General features: G+C 38.0%; 1 protein-coding gene across 3 annotated transcripts in view; it reads left to right on the top strand.

Annotated features, from left to right (window-relative positions):
- Nucleotides 1-5,279: 5,279 nt before the first annotated feature.
- LOC127455984 (latent-transforming growth factor beta-binding protein 4-like) overlaps nucleotides 5,280-12,560 on the top strand; it is a 117,370-nt gene continuing 110,089 nt past the window's right edge. For all 3 annotated transcript variants that reach the window (XM_051724224.1, XM_051724223.1, XM_051724222.1), the window contains exon 1: nucleotides 5,280-5,642. In XM_051724224.1, coding sequence (XP_051580184.1) covers nucleotides 5,428-5,642 — 215 coding nt within the window. In that variant the 5' untranslated portion in view covers nucleotides 5,280-5,427. The remainder of the gene's footprint in view (nucleotides 5,643-12,560) is intronic.

Raw genomic sequence — 12,560 nt, 5'->3', positions numbered from 1 at the left:
ACTATTTCAGATCACTCCTTAATGTCACACAGAAACAAAATGATTAGTGGATGGTGTCGGTTGGACAGATCCTTCCTGTTTAAATGGTTCTTTACAAGAATAAGTTGCAAAGTGGACCAGACATTATGTCGCTAGTCAAAACACAACGCTTATGATTAGAGAGGCTGAAAACTAGTGAGAAGCTCCAAAAGCATCCATCTGACGCATGAGTACATACGTAGACCAACAATTAAAAAAGGAGCACAAAATAGGGTTATGTTAGGGTAATGATTTGGAAATAAAACCAACAATATTTTGAGTTTTAAAGCCTTTTAGTATTGTTTGTTGCCACAATATATGTAGGTGATGTAATGTATTTGAATGATCTGAATTTTATTATTCATTATATATAATGTTGTATTTATAATTATTATATATCAAATGATCTTTATTTTTTTGGTCCTTTCACAGTAAATATTGACATGTGATGAATTTGATTAATTAATTGGCACATCATGTAATTCGATTTAAAATGCTAATCGATCGGCAGCTCTCATTTTAAAATCGAAAACATTAAACACATAACTAATCGCAATTCAAATGCAAGTTTGTTTGGATGGATGTGTTTGTAATTTACCATAAGTATCACCATTTAAGTCTGTGTTTCCTTGTCTGCCCTTTGCTGTCGGTCTTCTTCTCTGCTGACCCCTAGATAACATAATACTGACCTTTGACCTCTAATTATATCCCAAGTCCTCATTAGAAAAGTGTTCAGGTAAGTGCAAATTGGCCACAACTCTGTAATTGGCCATTATAACATGTCAGACCCTTCTGACACCTCCTTCCCTCTCTCCCTCTCTCTCTGAGGTCTTATGTAATTAACTTTGTGTCAGGCTTTATCAGTGGAAAATCTCTGCTCTTAATGCACAGCCTGGTCTACAGGGCTTATGTGTTCTGCACTGAAAACAAGTTTTAACTTCACCTTCAAAAGTTACAGCACACTTCCCAAAAGGTCTACGTGAGCATATGGCAGTCAGAGGGATCTTGTTTTGCTCTCTATGGCTCAAAAAACACTTAACTTACTCTGTGCAACACTGCTCTTAAGGAAAAACTAAAGGAATAGTTCACTTAAAAATGAAAATTCTGTGATCCTCATGTCCTTCCAAAGCTGTATGCTGGTATGGTGATATAGTTTATTTGATTAAATGTAACATTTATATTCGAATTGACAGCTATGGCGGCATTCAAAACTATTTTCAATGAAAACCGACTTAAATTTCAGCCTTAATTTTTTTTGAAGAATTTTATAGTGCTTTAATTGTGCCCCAAACAGACTGACAGATGTGGTCAGTGTCATTGTATGGAAAAGAGCAATGTGAAGATTATTCAAAATTTCTCCATTTGTGTTCCACAGAACAAATAACAGCATATTAGAGTAAAATAGCATAAAAGGGAAAATGCTAAAAAAAAAAAGAAAAAAAAAAAAAGAGGATAATATTGCTCCAGCAAAGTGCCATTCCTTCTTTCTTTAATGAACTTAAATGCTGTTGTTTGTACAATCAATCAATCAATCTTAATGTCTTCTTTCCTAATGAGTATGGTATGCCCTTTAAACCCCTTTGGACCATTTTGGTCTCAATGGGCTTCTAAATAAAGCTCTCTGCATGAAAAGTCTGTAGGCCATCATAGATCTTAGACAGAATGTATTGGTGAGGTAAACAGGAACACGGCAGGAGCATTTTCATTCATGATCCCAACACTGGTTCAAACCCAGATGATAAATGTGACAGCAGTCCATTAAGAAGGACTTTCTATTCATTCAGAGACACAGAGTGGAATATAATTCCTTAGTGTATGGACACTGGAAATTAGGGAATGGAGAAGAAGCGCATGGAATGACAGAAGGTCCGTTCTGTAAATAGCAGAAGCTGTACAAACTGGTTGTCTTATTAAAGGAGAACTATGGGTAATTCTGCATTTGCACAATCTGCCTTTTCATACAAGGCAATTAAAGAATGGAATAAGCTACCCGATGATCTTAAAATTAGTGTAGATTTTTATATGTTCTCCAGAAATAAAAAAAAAATGGCTTTTAGGACTTCAAACTTGTCATCATTAATTTTGTACGATGTTAGTGTTTTACTGTTAATGTATATGTGTGTATGTATGCACATATATTTGCATGTTTTTTATTTATAGTATTTTATTTACCTGTCCAGGGACTGCAGATGGAAATTAGCTAGTAGCTAAATCTGGTGCAAAGCATATCTTCTCTTGTGAGATTAATGTTTTTTTTGTGCATGGTCCCTGACAAATAAATGAATAAAATAAATAAGAGAACATGCTCAAGGTACAGTAACGTATGTCTGTAATCAGGCTAACTACTTAGAAGTAGAAAAACTCTTGGTCAGTGAGTAAGGATTGCTTTTTTATTCTTGTAAGAAGTACTGCAGTACAAATTGAAGGATAACTGATGTGGACACTGGTGGCTTTTTTATTTTTATATTTGATAAATATAATATGGAATTCTGAATTGTGCCTTGTCACTATGTTGTTTATCTAATAACTTGGTTCATATTTCTTTCTTTCTTTCTTTCTTATGTATTTGCATTGTTTCTTTGTTTCTTTCTTTATTTTGTAAAAGTGCTTGTTGTTATATTAAAAATAAAGGTTCCAATAATACCCATAAAATGATATTAAAGCTTGTTGTCATGGGAGAGCCTTTTTAAGTTCCACAAATATTATTTAATTCCTTAGTTCTTTAGAAAACCATCTATGTATTGGTGCTTTCAAGAAACCAGAAAGCAATACACTGATCTGATGAACCTATATTTTTTACATCAATAACATTTTACAGTAATCACCAAAGAAAGAATATAGTGAACTCAAGAACCTTACAGGGAAATTTTTTTTTTTGCTGAACCTAAGCTTCTGCAAAAAACATTGAAGAACCTTTATTTTTACAGTAAGAGTATACACTGAAAATAATGTTAACTTAAAATGTGCTTCATGTGGTAGCATCTAACTTAAATGGCTTTAATCACTCAATAAACCTAAATACATTAGGTTACACTAAGAATTGGTTTTTAAACGTTACATCTCCTTTAGTGAACAATTGCTGGTTACCACTTTTAACAGAGTCTTAGAGTACTGTTTTTACACTTTAGAGTCCTGTTCTGTGTAGCGAAACATGTCCTCTGGTTGTTAGTGCCATCTAGTGAATATGATGCAACATCGCAATGCATCTCAAAAGTGTTTGCACACAGAAAAATATAATTCATTGTAAATCCACACTCACTGAGCACTTTTTTAGGAACACCTGAACACCTACTTACTCATGCGATTATCTAATCAGCCAATTGTGTGGCAGCAGATACAAGTCAGGAGCTTTAGTTAATGTTCACATCAACCATCAGAATCGAGAAAAAAATTTGATCTCAGTGATTTTGACTGTGGCATGATTGTTGGTTTCCAGACGGGCTGGTTTGAGTATTTCTGTAACTGCTGATGTCCTGGGATTTTCACGCACAACAGTCTCAAAAGTTTACTCAGAATGGTGCCAAAAACCAAAAACTTCCAGTGAGCAGCAGTTCTGCGGACGGAAACGCCTTGTTGATGATAGAATGGCCAGACTGGTTTGAGCTGACAGAAAATGTAGTGAGCACAATATCATCTCAGAATGCACAACACGTCAAACCCTGATAGTCTACAACAGCAGAAGACCACATCGGGCAATTTATTACGTCGGACCATAGTGTTCCTAATAATGAGCACTTTATACAGTGCATCTGGAAAGTATTCACAGCGCTTCACTTTTTCCACATTTTGTTATGTTACAGCCTTATTCCAAAATTGATTAAATTCATTATTTTCCTCAATTCTACAAACAATACCCCATAATGACAACGTGAAAGAAGTTTGTTTGAAATCTTTGCAAATTTATTAAAAATAAAAAACAGAAAAAAAATAAATAATAATAAACAAAAAATTAAAATCACATGTACACAAGTATTCACAGCCTTTGCTCAATACTTTGTTGAAGCACCTTTGGCATCAATTACAGCCTCAAGTCTTTTTGAGTATGATGCTACAAGCTTGGCACACCTATTTTTGGGCAGTTTCTCCCATTCTTCTTTGCAGGACCTCTCAAGCTCCATCAGGTTGGATGGGGAGCGTCGATGCACAGCCATTTTCAGATCTCTCCAGAGATGTTCAATCGGGTTCAAGTCTGGGCCCTGGCTGGGCCACTCAAGGACATTCACAGAGTTGTCCCATAGCCACTCCTTTGTTATCTTGGCTGTGTGCTTAGGTGCCATTATGGGGTATTGTTTGTAGAATTTTGAGGAAAATAATGAATTTAAACAATTTTGGAATAAGGCTGTAACATAACAAAATGTGGAAAAAGTGAAGCGCTGTGAATACTTTCCGGATGCACTGTATATGTGAATGTGAATTATAGTAAAGAACATATCCAAACTCATTTTGCCACACCTCTCCTCTCTTACAGGAACTGCATACAGAGATAGCGACATCAGCCCCCGGTCAGGAGGTCCAGACAGCTGTAGAGGGAAACTGGAGCCAGGAGTTTACAGAGAGAATATTCTGCCTTATTGGGATCCCTGCTATCATTCTCAATTTTCTAGTGGTGGTGTTAGTATATATTTACACCCCTGTGCGAAGAGAAGTTCATTACTTCTGACTGGACACCAAACCACTAACCTTTAGACATCTGGACTTCCTAACCACCCAGTAATTAAAATGAGACATATTGTTACTTTGGAGAGCAGCTTGGGGATATGCATATTTCCAAACTATAAGAGTTTGTTGGTGATGTTTACCGTAATAATAATAATAATAACAATAATAATAATAAATAATGTCTTGTGTTCTAGTGTTGACAGATAAAAGTAAATGAAGTTTGTAAGTACATAAGTGTAGTCTTGGTTTGTATGTTAATGGCTTATTTAGTGTTACCATGTCAGAGCAGTAATGTTGATAATCTTTTGAAAATAATTTAGGGGAGGTATAAATGAGGAATATTATAATTTTTAAATAATTGTCATTTTTACTTTCCAATATATTTCCACAAACTTAGATTTCACAAACTACCATAAATAATCATAATAAAAAATTATAATCAAAACATTCAAAATCTATCTATCTATCTATCTATCCGCACGCTGTCTTGGGGTTTCAAGACAAAACTCATTCGTACTGGCTCAAAGGTTTTTTCGCACCTCTTTCAGTATTGTCACTCATGGAGTCCTCGCGGTCCCGAATCAACAGCAGCGCGTGTACACAGTCCAACTCAGAGCAGAGATGATGGAGAGGACACCGTTACAATGAATGACGGCCATCAGCATTGACGGATTACTCTGCAGAAGTGATATTATCTTACATTCAGCGCAATAACACTTGGACAACTTATCCATTTTCATCGGAATAACGATGTCAGAACTACGCAGATTGTCATTTTGCATGTCCGGAAGTCTGTTTATTCTTTCATTCGCGATCGTAAACTTACCATCACCCAGTGATCAGATGTCTTCTCATCGGTGCCAGCACACCGCTCATGATCACATTCATCCTGTTCAATTCAGGAGCAAATCACAGAGACACAGACATCAGACCAGCTCAACACGAATACAGATAGATTTAAAAGGGTAAGTGTGTTATTTGAAGTAATCTCAAAAGTCAATTATGAATTAAGTTTAGATATTGTACACTGTAGAAAGTGGTAATATCTGCAGTTTTTACCTTAAGGAGCTATTTCTACCTGATCTAAATTTTAAAATTAGTTTTGTTGGTGCAACCTAATGCTTTCAGGTTGATTCGGTGAAGCTATCATATTTGTGACTTAAATCAAACCAGTTCATTTAGATGTTGCCTCATGAAGCACATTTTTTAGGTTAACATTTTTTTCAGTGTACAATTAGAGTAGCTAATTTGATGACTGCTGTTCAGTTAAGGTTATACATTTGTGGTGATACTATTTAATATATGTTAATTAGTGATCTTGAAATAGTGTGAAAACACTGGCACTAAAAAAACCTTTTTATTTGTATACTTTTTAGTTTATATATATATATATATATATATATATATATATATATATATATATATATATACTATTTAGACATAATAAAAGAATAATCTTTGGCTTATAATGCTAAAGGAATGTACAAAATCGATAATGGAATCCCTAATGTTCCTAAGTAAGAATGTGCTTGGGATCAGATGCAGTATAATCTTACTAGATAAATTTAGGTTCTTATTTTTCAGTACTTTATTTATTTATTTATTTATTTTTTATTTTTATTTTTTTTTTCAGTTTCAGTTTATCCAGTAAGATCTTATGGGATTCTTAAAGGATTTGTATCTGATCCCATTAGGAATTTCATTATCAATCCTGTACACATGTTTTTGACTGTGATACCTTTCTCGACTTCAGTCTAAACTGTTGCATAGGCCCTGTGAGACTTTACTTCACTTTACACACTTCACAGTTCTATAAATAATTAAAAGAATGACATTAGAACATTGCCTGTCTATGTTCACAACAGTACTAAATAGCCCATCATTCAAAACTCAAATAGTTCTCTAGACTTGCACAGGAAGTGTTGATCCTTCAAGCTACGAGAGGAATTCCTGATTATCCTGAAAAAATCAGAGGCATTGTGACTGGTCTTTTAAAGCCATTACAAAGCAGGAAATTACTTGGGCTTCTTTTAATATTCATTTTGAGGCAGCTAAGATGCCACTGAACAAATGCAAAAGTTCATCATGGATGCACCACTGCTCTTCTGTAACAATCCGACCTTCTCTGAACTTCATTGTTCTTTCAGGTCAACCAAGAACATTGACTGTGGCCAAACATGTCAGTTCTGGGGCAGTGGGGTTTAGCAGTAGGGAGAATATGGTAGCATTTTCACAGCCCTTGAATGGAGAAGGAGGGTGTTGTAGAGTAATGCTAAAAGGCCAAATGCAGGTTCAACAGTTAAGAGCTCAGAAGCAAATCTCAGAAACTGGCTTCATTTCAGAGCTCATCAACGAAGTCTTTCACACCTCTGAAAATTCTAAAGAACACAAAAGCATTATTATTTCATCCTTGATGGTGGTGCCAAGCAAGTAGGAGCTTTGTGATAATCCAGCCGTTAACCCACATATTTGACCTCAAGGACTGCCGTTGAAGTTTTATTGAAGTCTCTCCATGGCCCTCTGTTATGAGGTGCTGGAAAAAAAGAGTCAGGGCGAAGAAGAAAACCATAAAACCTTGTTTTTTTGTTATCTTTGTTGTAGCACAAAGAACGATACAAACATATTTTTAATCCAAGAAAGGCTCATTTAGAATCTTTATTTTACTGACTGTGCACCAATAACTTGTTGAAGGTCAAGATGTTTGCTCGATTTACTCTTTGAAAAATGCAGTTGTGCTTATTGCTCCATGGCTTTTGATGCCTTTGAAATACTGCCTCTTTCTTTGCATTCTGCTCTCACAGAGAGAACCGAAATGCCTGCCTTTAGGCAGACAGAATGAGCTACATGTGGGTGCAAATGCAGCTGGAAAAGATCAGATGTTTTAGTCTTTAGTTTATACCCAAAGCCAACATAATTGTCCATAAATATTATTAGTGCAGTTTATATAATAACAGCTGTCTCCTCTAACCTGTTTAAAGTTATAGTTCACTCAAAAATGAAAATACTGCCATGTTGTTCCATACCCGTATGACTTTTTATCTTCTGTGGTTCAGAAAAGATATTAGGCAAAATGTTAGTCTCAGCTTCCATTCTCGTTCATTGCATCTTTTGTCCATACAAACAATATACTTATTATAAATGGAAAATGTTCCTGACTGATTTAAATACCCTGCTGTCTCTTTTGTGTCAAGGTAGCCATGTGAACTGAAGAAAACACAGATATCTTTGATCTCTATCAAGTCTTGCTTTACTGTAATGGGATGTGAGGTCACTACCTTCTCAGTTATGTAAACATCACTCATGTCTGGTTTGGAATGTATCATTTAGGTGTCAACTCCACATTAAAACCTAAACTGAGTATAAAAGCTTTTTAACTTTCCACTTTGTTAGTGCAGGCATTTCCCTATTTGGGTCTAATAGGGCCCAAATGAAGGGTCAAGGCCTAAGAAGACAGATAGGCTGGTGGTAAAAGAGCCCAGTGTTACAGCAACATCTTAGCACAGTTTCAATTTAAGGATGCATAGAAGCATACTAATAGAGTGGGGTTCAAAAGTCCACTTGTAGAAATACTTTTTTTACATGTAATATTATCATCGAATCCATTTGAATTAAAAGTGAATTTCAGAATTTCTTAGTATTTGTTATGTTCCCCTTTAATGACAGCAGACTCCACAAGTTTATGCAAAACTTGATGATCCATGTTATCCCAGCATGATTTGAAAATCTTCTAAAGATCTTGTGTTCTTCAATGGAAACAAGGAAATAAGGGATGTAAAAAAATATTGTATTGCATCGTATCGTATTGTACAATCAGTATCAGAATCAGAATGAGCTTTATTGCCAAATATGTTTACATATTTACATTTACATTTATTCATTTGGCAGAGGCTTTTATCCAAAGTGACTTACAAAAGAGGGAAAACATAAGCGAATCATCTAAGGAGACAGTGGTATGAAAAGTGCTGTATTACAAAGTTTCACTAGCATCATAATAGTATTCAAAACAGAATAAAGTGCAACAGGAAATTATTATTTATTTATTTATTTAATAATGATTGGTTAAGTGCTCATGGAAAAAATGTGTTTTTACTCATTTTTTGAAGACAGAGAGTGAGTCAGCTTCACGGATGGAGTTGGGAAGCTCATTCCACCAACGTGGTATTATGAAGCTGAAAGTCCGGGAAAGTGTTTTGGTGCCTCTTTGTGTTGGTACAACAAGGCGACATTCCTTAGCCGACCGCAGGATTCTAGTGGGCGCGTAGCTCTGCATAAATGATTTTAGGTATGCTGGAGCAGACCCAGTGACTGTTCTGTATGCCAGCATCAGAGCCTTGAATTTGATACGTGCATCAACTGGCAGCCAGTGGAAAGAGACCACTAGTGGCGTAACGTGCTCTCTTTGGTTCATTAAAACCAGACGTGCTGCTGCATTCTGGATCATTTGCAGGGGTCTAATTGCACATGCAGGGAGGCCTGCAATGAGAGCGTTACAGTAGTCCAGTCTAGTTATGACAAGTGACTGGACAAACAAGTGACTGACAAGTGACTGGACAAAAAGTGACTGGTTGTGTGGCATGTTCAGAGAGGAAGGGATGGAAAGACAAGTAGAGTTGCATGTCATCAGCGTAGCAGTGGTAAGAGAAACCATGTGCCTGAATGATGGGTCCCACTGATGTTGTGTATATAGAGAAGAGAAGTGGCCCAAGCACTGATCCCTGAGATGCCCCTGTAAGTAGCTGATGTGGCTTGGATAACTCACCTCTCCAGGCTACCTTGAAGGACCTACCTGAGAGATAGGAATTAAACCAGTCAATCACAGTTCCTGTGATGCCCAGCGAGGAGAGGGTAGAGAGTAAGATCTGATGGTTGACTGTGTCAAAGGCTGCAGAAAGGTCCAGCAGAATCAGGACAGATGATCTGGATTCAGCTTTCGCCCATCTCAGCGACTCAGTGACAGACAGCAGGGCAGTCTCGGTGGAGTGTCCACTTTTGAAGCCTGACTGATTGTCATCCAGCAGCTTGTTCTGTGAGAGACAGGCAGAGATTTGATTGAAGAAATACAAGAAATTTGTCTTGGTGACAGAAGCTTCCATTGCACAGACAATACAACAAGACAGAGATAATAAAAAATAGAATAAAAATAAAAGTGAATAGAAAATATAAGTATATATAGAAATACACAACAAGACAAAAAAACAAAAAAAAACAAAACATATATATATATATATACATATATACGTATGTACAAATACAAATCTGTTATGTACAGATAGTGCAAGGGAATGTAATGACAGAAGATATGTTGGATAAAAATAAATTGACTGAGATGGATAGCCTGAGGGAAAAAACTGTTCCCTATCTGTCACTCACTCAAAGTTGTCTCAATATAGTGACACTACGGGTCGCACTTGGGAGCCCCAAACACCTCTGATATTTGAGAAAAGGCCGATGAGAATTGCGAGTGGAATTTGCATGCCACTCCCCTGCACATACGGGTATAAAAGGAGCCGGCTTGCAACCACTCATTCAGATTTGTTCTTCGGAGCCGGTGTTGAAGAACTCCACCAGCGTTCCATTCACCTCTGAAAGCGAAAGTGTAAAAACGGCTGTTGGATATACAGCGCATTACAGCGGGTTCCCTCTTTCTCACACAGATAAGTGCAGAGAACACCCCTGGGCACTTCAGCAGCCACACTTGAAGAGAAATAAAAGAGTGTATTTTCTCTAAAGGAGTGAGCACTGACAGAGAGCGTCTTTTTAAAGATGCCTTTCAATTTAAGTTCAGATTTGTGCTGAGGAGCCAAGACAGAGTCCCGGCCATTTCAGCGTGTAGTTCAGTGTTGTGGCAAGAGGGACACAATGTCTCGTTCCCTCCATCAGGGAATGGAGGTTACAACAGAAACCAGCGCCTGTGGCAGGTTGAACTTCCTCAACTGGTGAAGGAAGTACAACATCTGCTGGGCCTTTTTCACAATGGAGTCAATATGGGACTCCCACTTCAGGTCCTTTGAGATGGTAGAGCCCAGGAACCTGAATGATTCCACTGCTGCCACAGTGCTGTTCAGAATGGTGAGCGGGGTCAATGTTGGAGTGTTCCTCCTAAAGTCCACTATCATCTCCACTGTTTTGAGCGTGTTCATCTCCATGTTGTTTTGACTGTACCAGACAGCCAGCTGTTCAACCTCCCTTCTGTATGCAGACTCATCATCAACCTGGATGAGGCTGATGACAGTAGTGTCTGCAAACTTCAGGAACTTGACAGAGGGGTCCTTGGTGGTGTAGTCATTTATGTACAGGAAGAAGAGTAGTGGGGAGAGCACACATCCCTGGGGGGCACCAGTGATGATCGCACAGGTGCTGGAAGTGAATTAACCCAGTCTCACTAACTGCTGCCTATCTGTCAGAAAGCTGGTGATCCACTGACAGATAGAGGGGGGACAGTTGGTTTAATTTAGTCTGCATAATAGCTGGGATAATGGTGATGAAGCCGAACTGAAGTCCACAAAAGGATCCTTGCATATGTCCCTGGTCTGTCCAGATTTTGCAGGATATGATGCAATCCCATGTTGACTTCATCATCCACAGACCTATTTGCTTGATAAGCAAATTGAAGGGGATCCAGAAAGGGTCCAGTGATGTCCTTCAGGTGGGCCAACACCAGTCTCTCAAATGACTTCATGACCACAGATGTCAGAGTGATGGGTGTGTAGTCATTAAGTCCTGTGATTTTGGGCTTCTTTGGAACAGGGATGATGGTGGAGTGTTTGAAGTAACAGGGAACTTCACACTGCTTCAGTGATCTGTTGAAGATCTGTGTGAATATGAGGGCCAGCTGGTCAGCACAAGATTTTAGACAAGTGGGTGAAATACCATCTGGGCCCTGTGACTTCCTTGTCTTTTGTTTCCGGAAGACCCGGCACACATCCTCTTCACATATCTTAAGTGCAGGTTGAGTAGCAGGAGGGGGGAGGAGGGTGGTTGCATGAGGTGTTGATGCTTGTGTGAAGTGAAGGTCAGAGAAGATGTGGGGTGTGAGACTGGGCTTTTCAAATCTACAGTAAAACACATTCAGGTCATCAGCCAGTTGTTGATTCCCTACAGTGTTGGGGGATAGTGTCTTGTAGTTAGTAATGTCTTTCAGGCCTCTTTCCACTGATGCAGAGTCTTTAGCTGAAAACTTGTTTTTCAGCTTCTCAATGTAGCCACTCTAATCTATTTTGTCATTGTGTTTCATTGTGTTTCTGGCCTGATTGTACAGTACAAACAAAAACAACAAAAGAATTGGAGAGCTCCACACCGAGACTGCCATCCGCGGCGCTATCTTGAAAACCTAAATTACGATGCTCTCAATACGATAAAACCTAGATACGGCACTCTCAATATTATATAATTCAATACATAAATAAAAACTTAACTGGTAGTTAATACGGCTACTGCTTTAGGAGTTTTGAAAACCAAGCAGTGCAACATTGAAAGCGGCGAAATACAATCTCCTCCCCCAAGAGGCAGCGCTTACAGCCTAGTAGTATCTAGTCTCGCATAGCCTTACCTATGACTACGGCATAGGTCTGGGGTCTGTAGCTGATTTAATTGGCCAAGAACCGCCCATTTAGACAGGAAAAGCCATCTAACTGACATGTAAATTGACCAATCACAGTTGCTTTTGTCATTACCGGGTGTTTAGGGGTACCATGTCATTATCATGGGCGTGCCATCTGAGGCTGAAACTAAGTAGTGTCCAACTGCAGAACAGAGCAGTTAGTAAAGGTAAGAATGCCAAGAAAAGGTGTTTACAACAACAACATTGAATCAGGGAAAAAGTATGTGTGCTGATCGTTTTTTGCTCAAACCGTTAAATAATATTGGCATATTTACAAATATTG

This window comes from Myxocyprinus asiaticus, chromosome 18 (assembly GCF_019703515.2).
Source record: "Myxocyprinus asiaticus isolate MX2 ecotype Aquarium Trade chromosome 18, UBuf_Myxa_2, whole genome shotgun sequence".
Lineage (NCBI taxonomy): Eukaryota > Metazoa > Chordata > Actinopteri > Cypriniformes > Catostomidae > Myxocyprinus > Myxocyprinus asiaticus.
The sequence above is the reverse complement of the archived record's forward strand: the minus strand, read 5'-3'. Positions and strand labels throughout refer to the sequence as shown.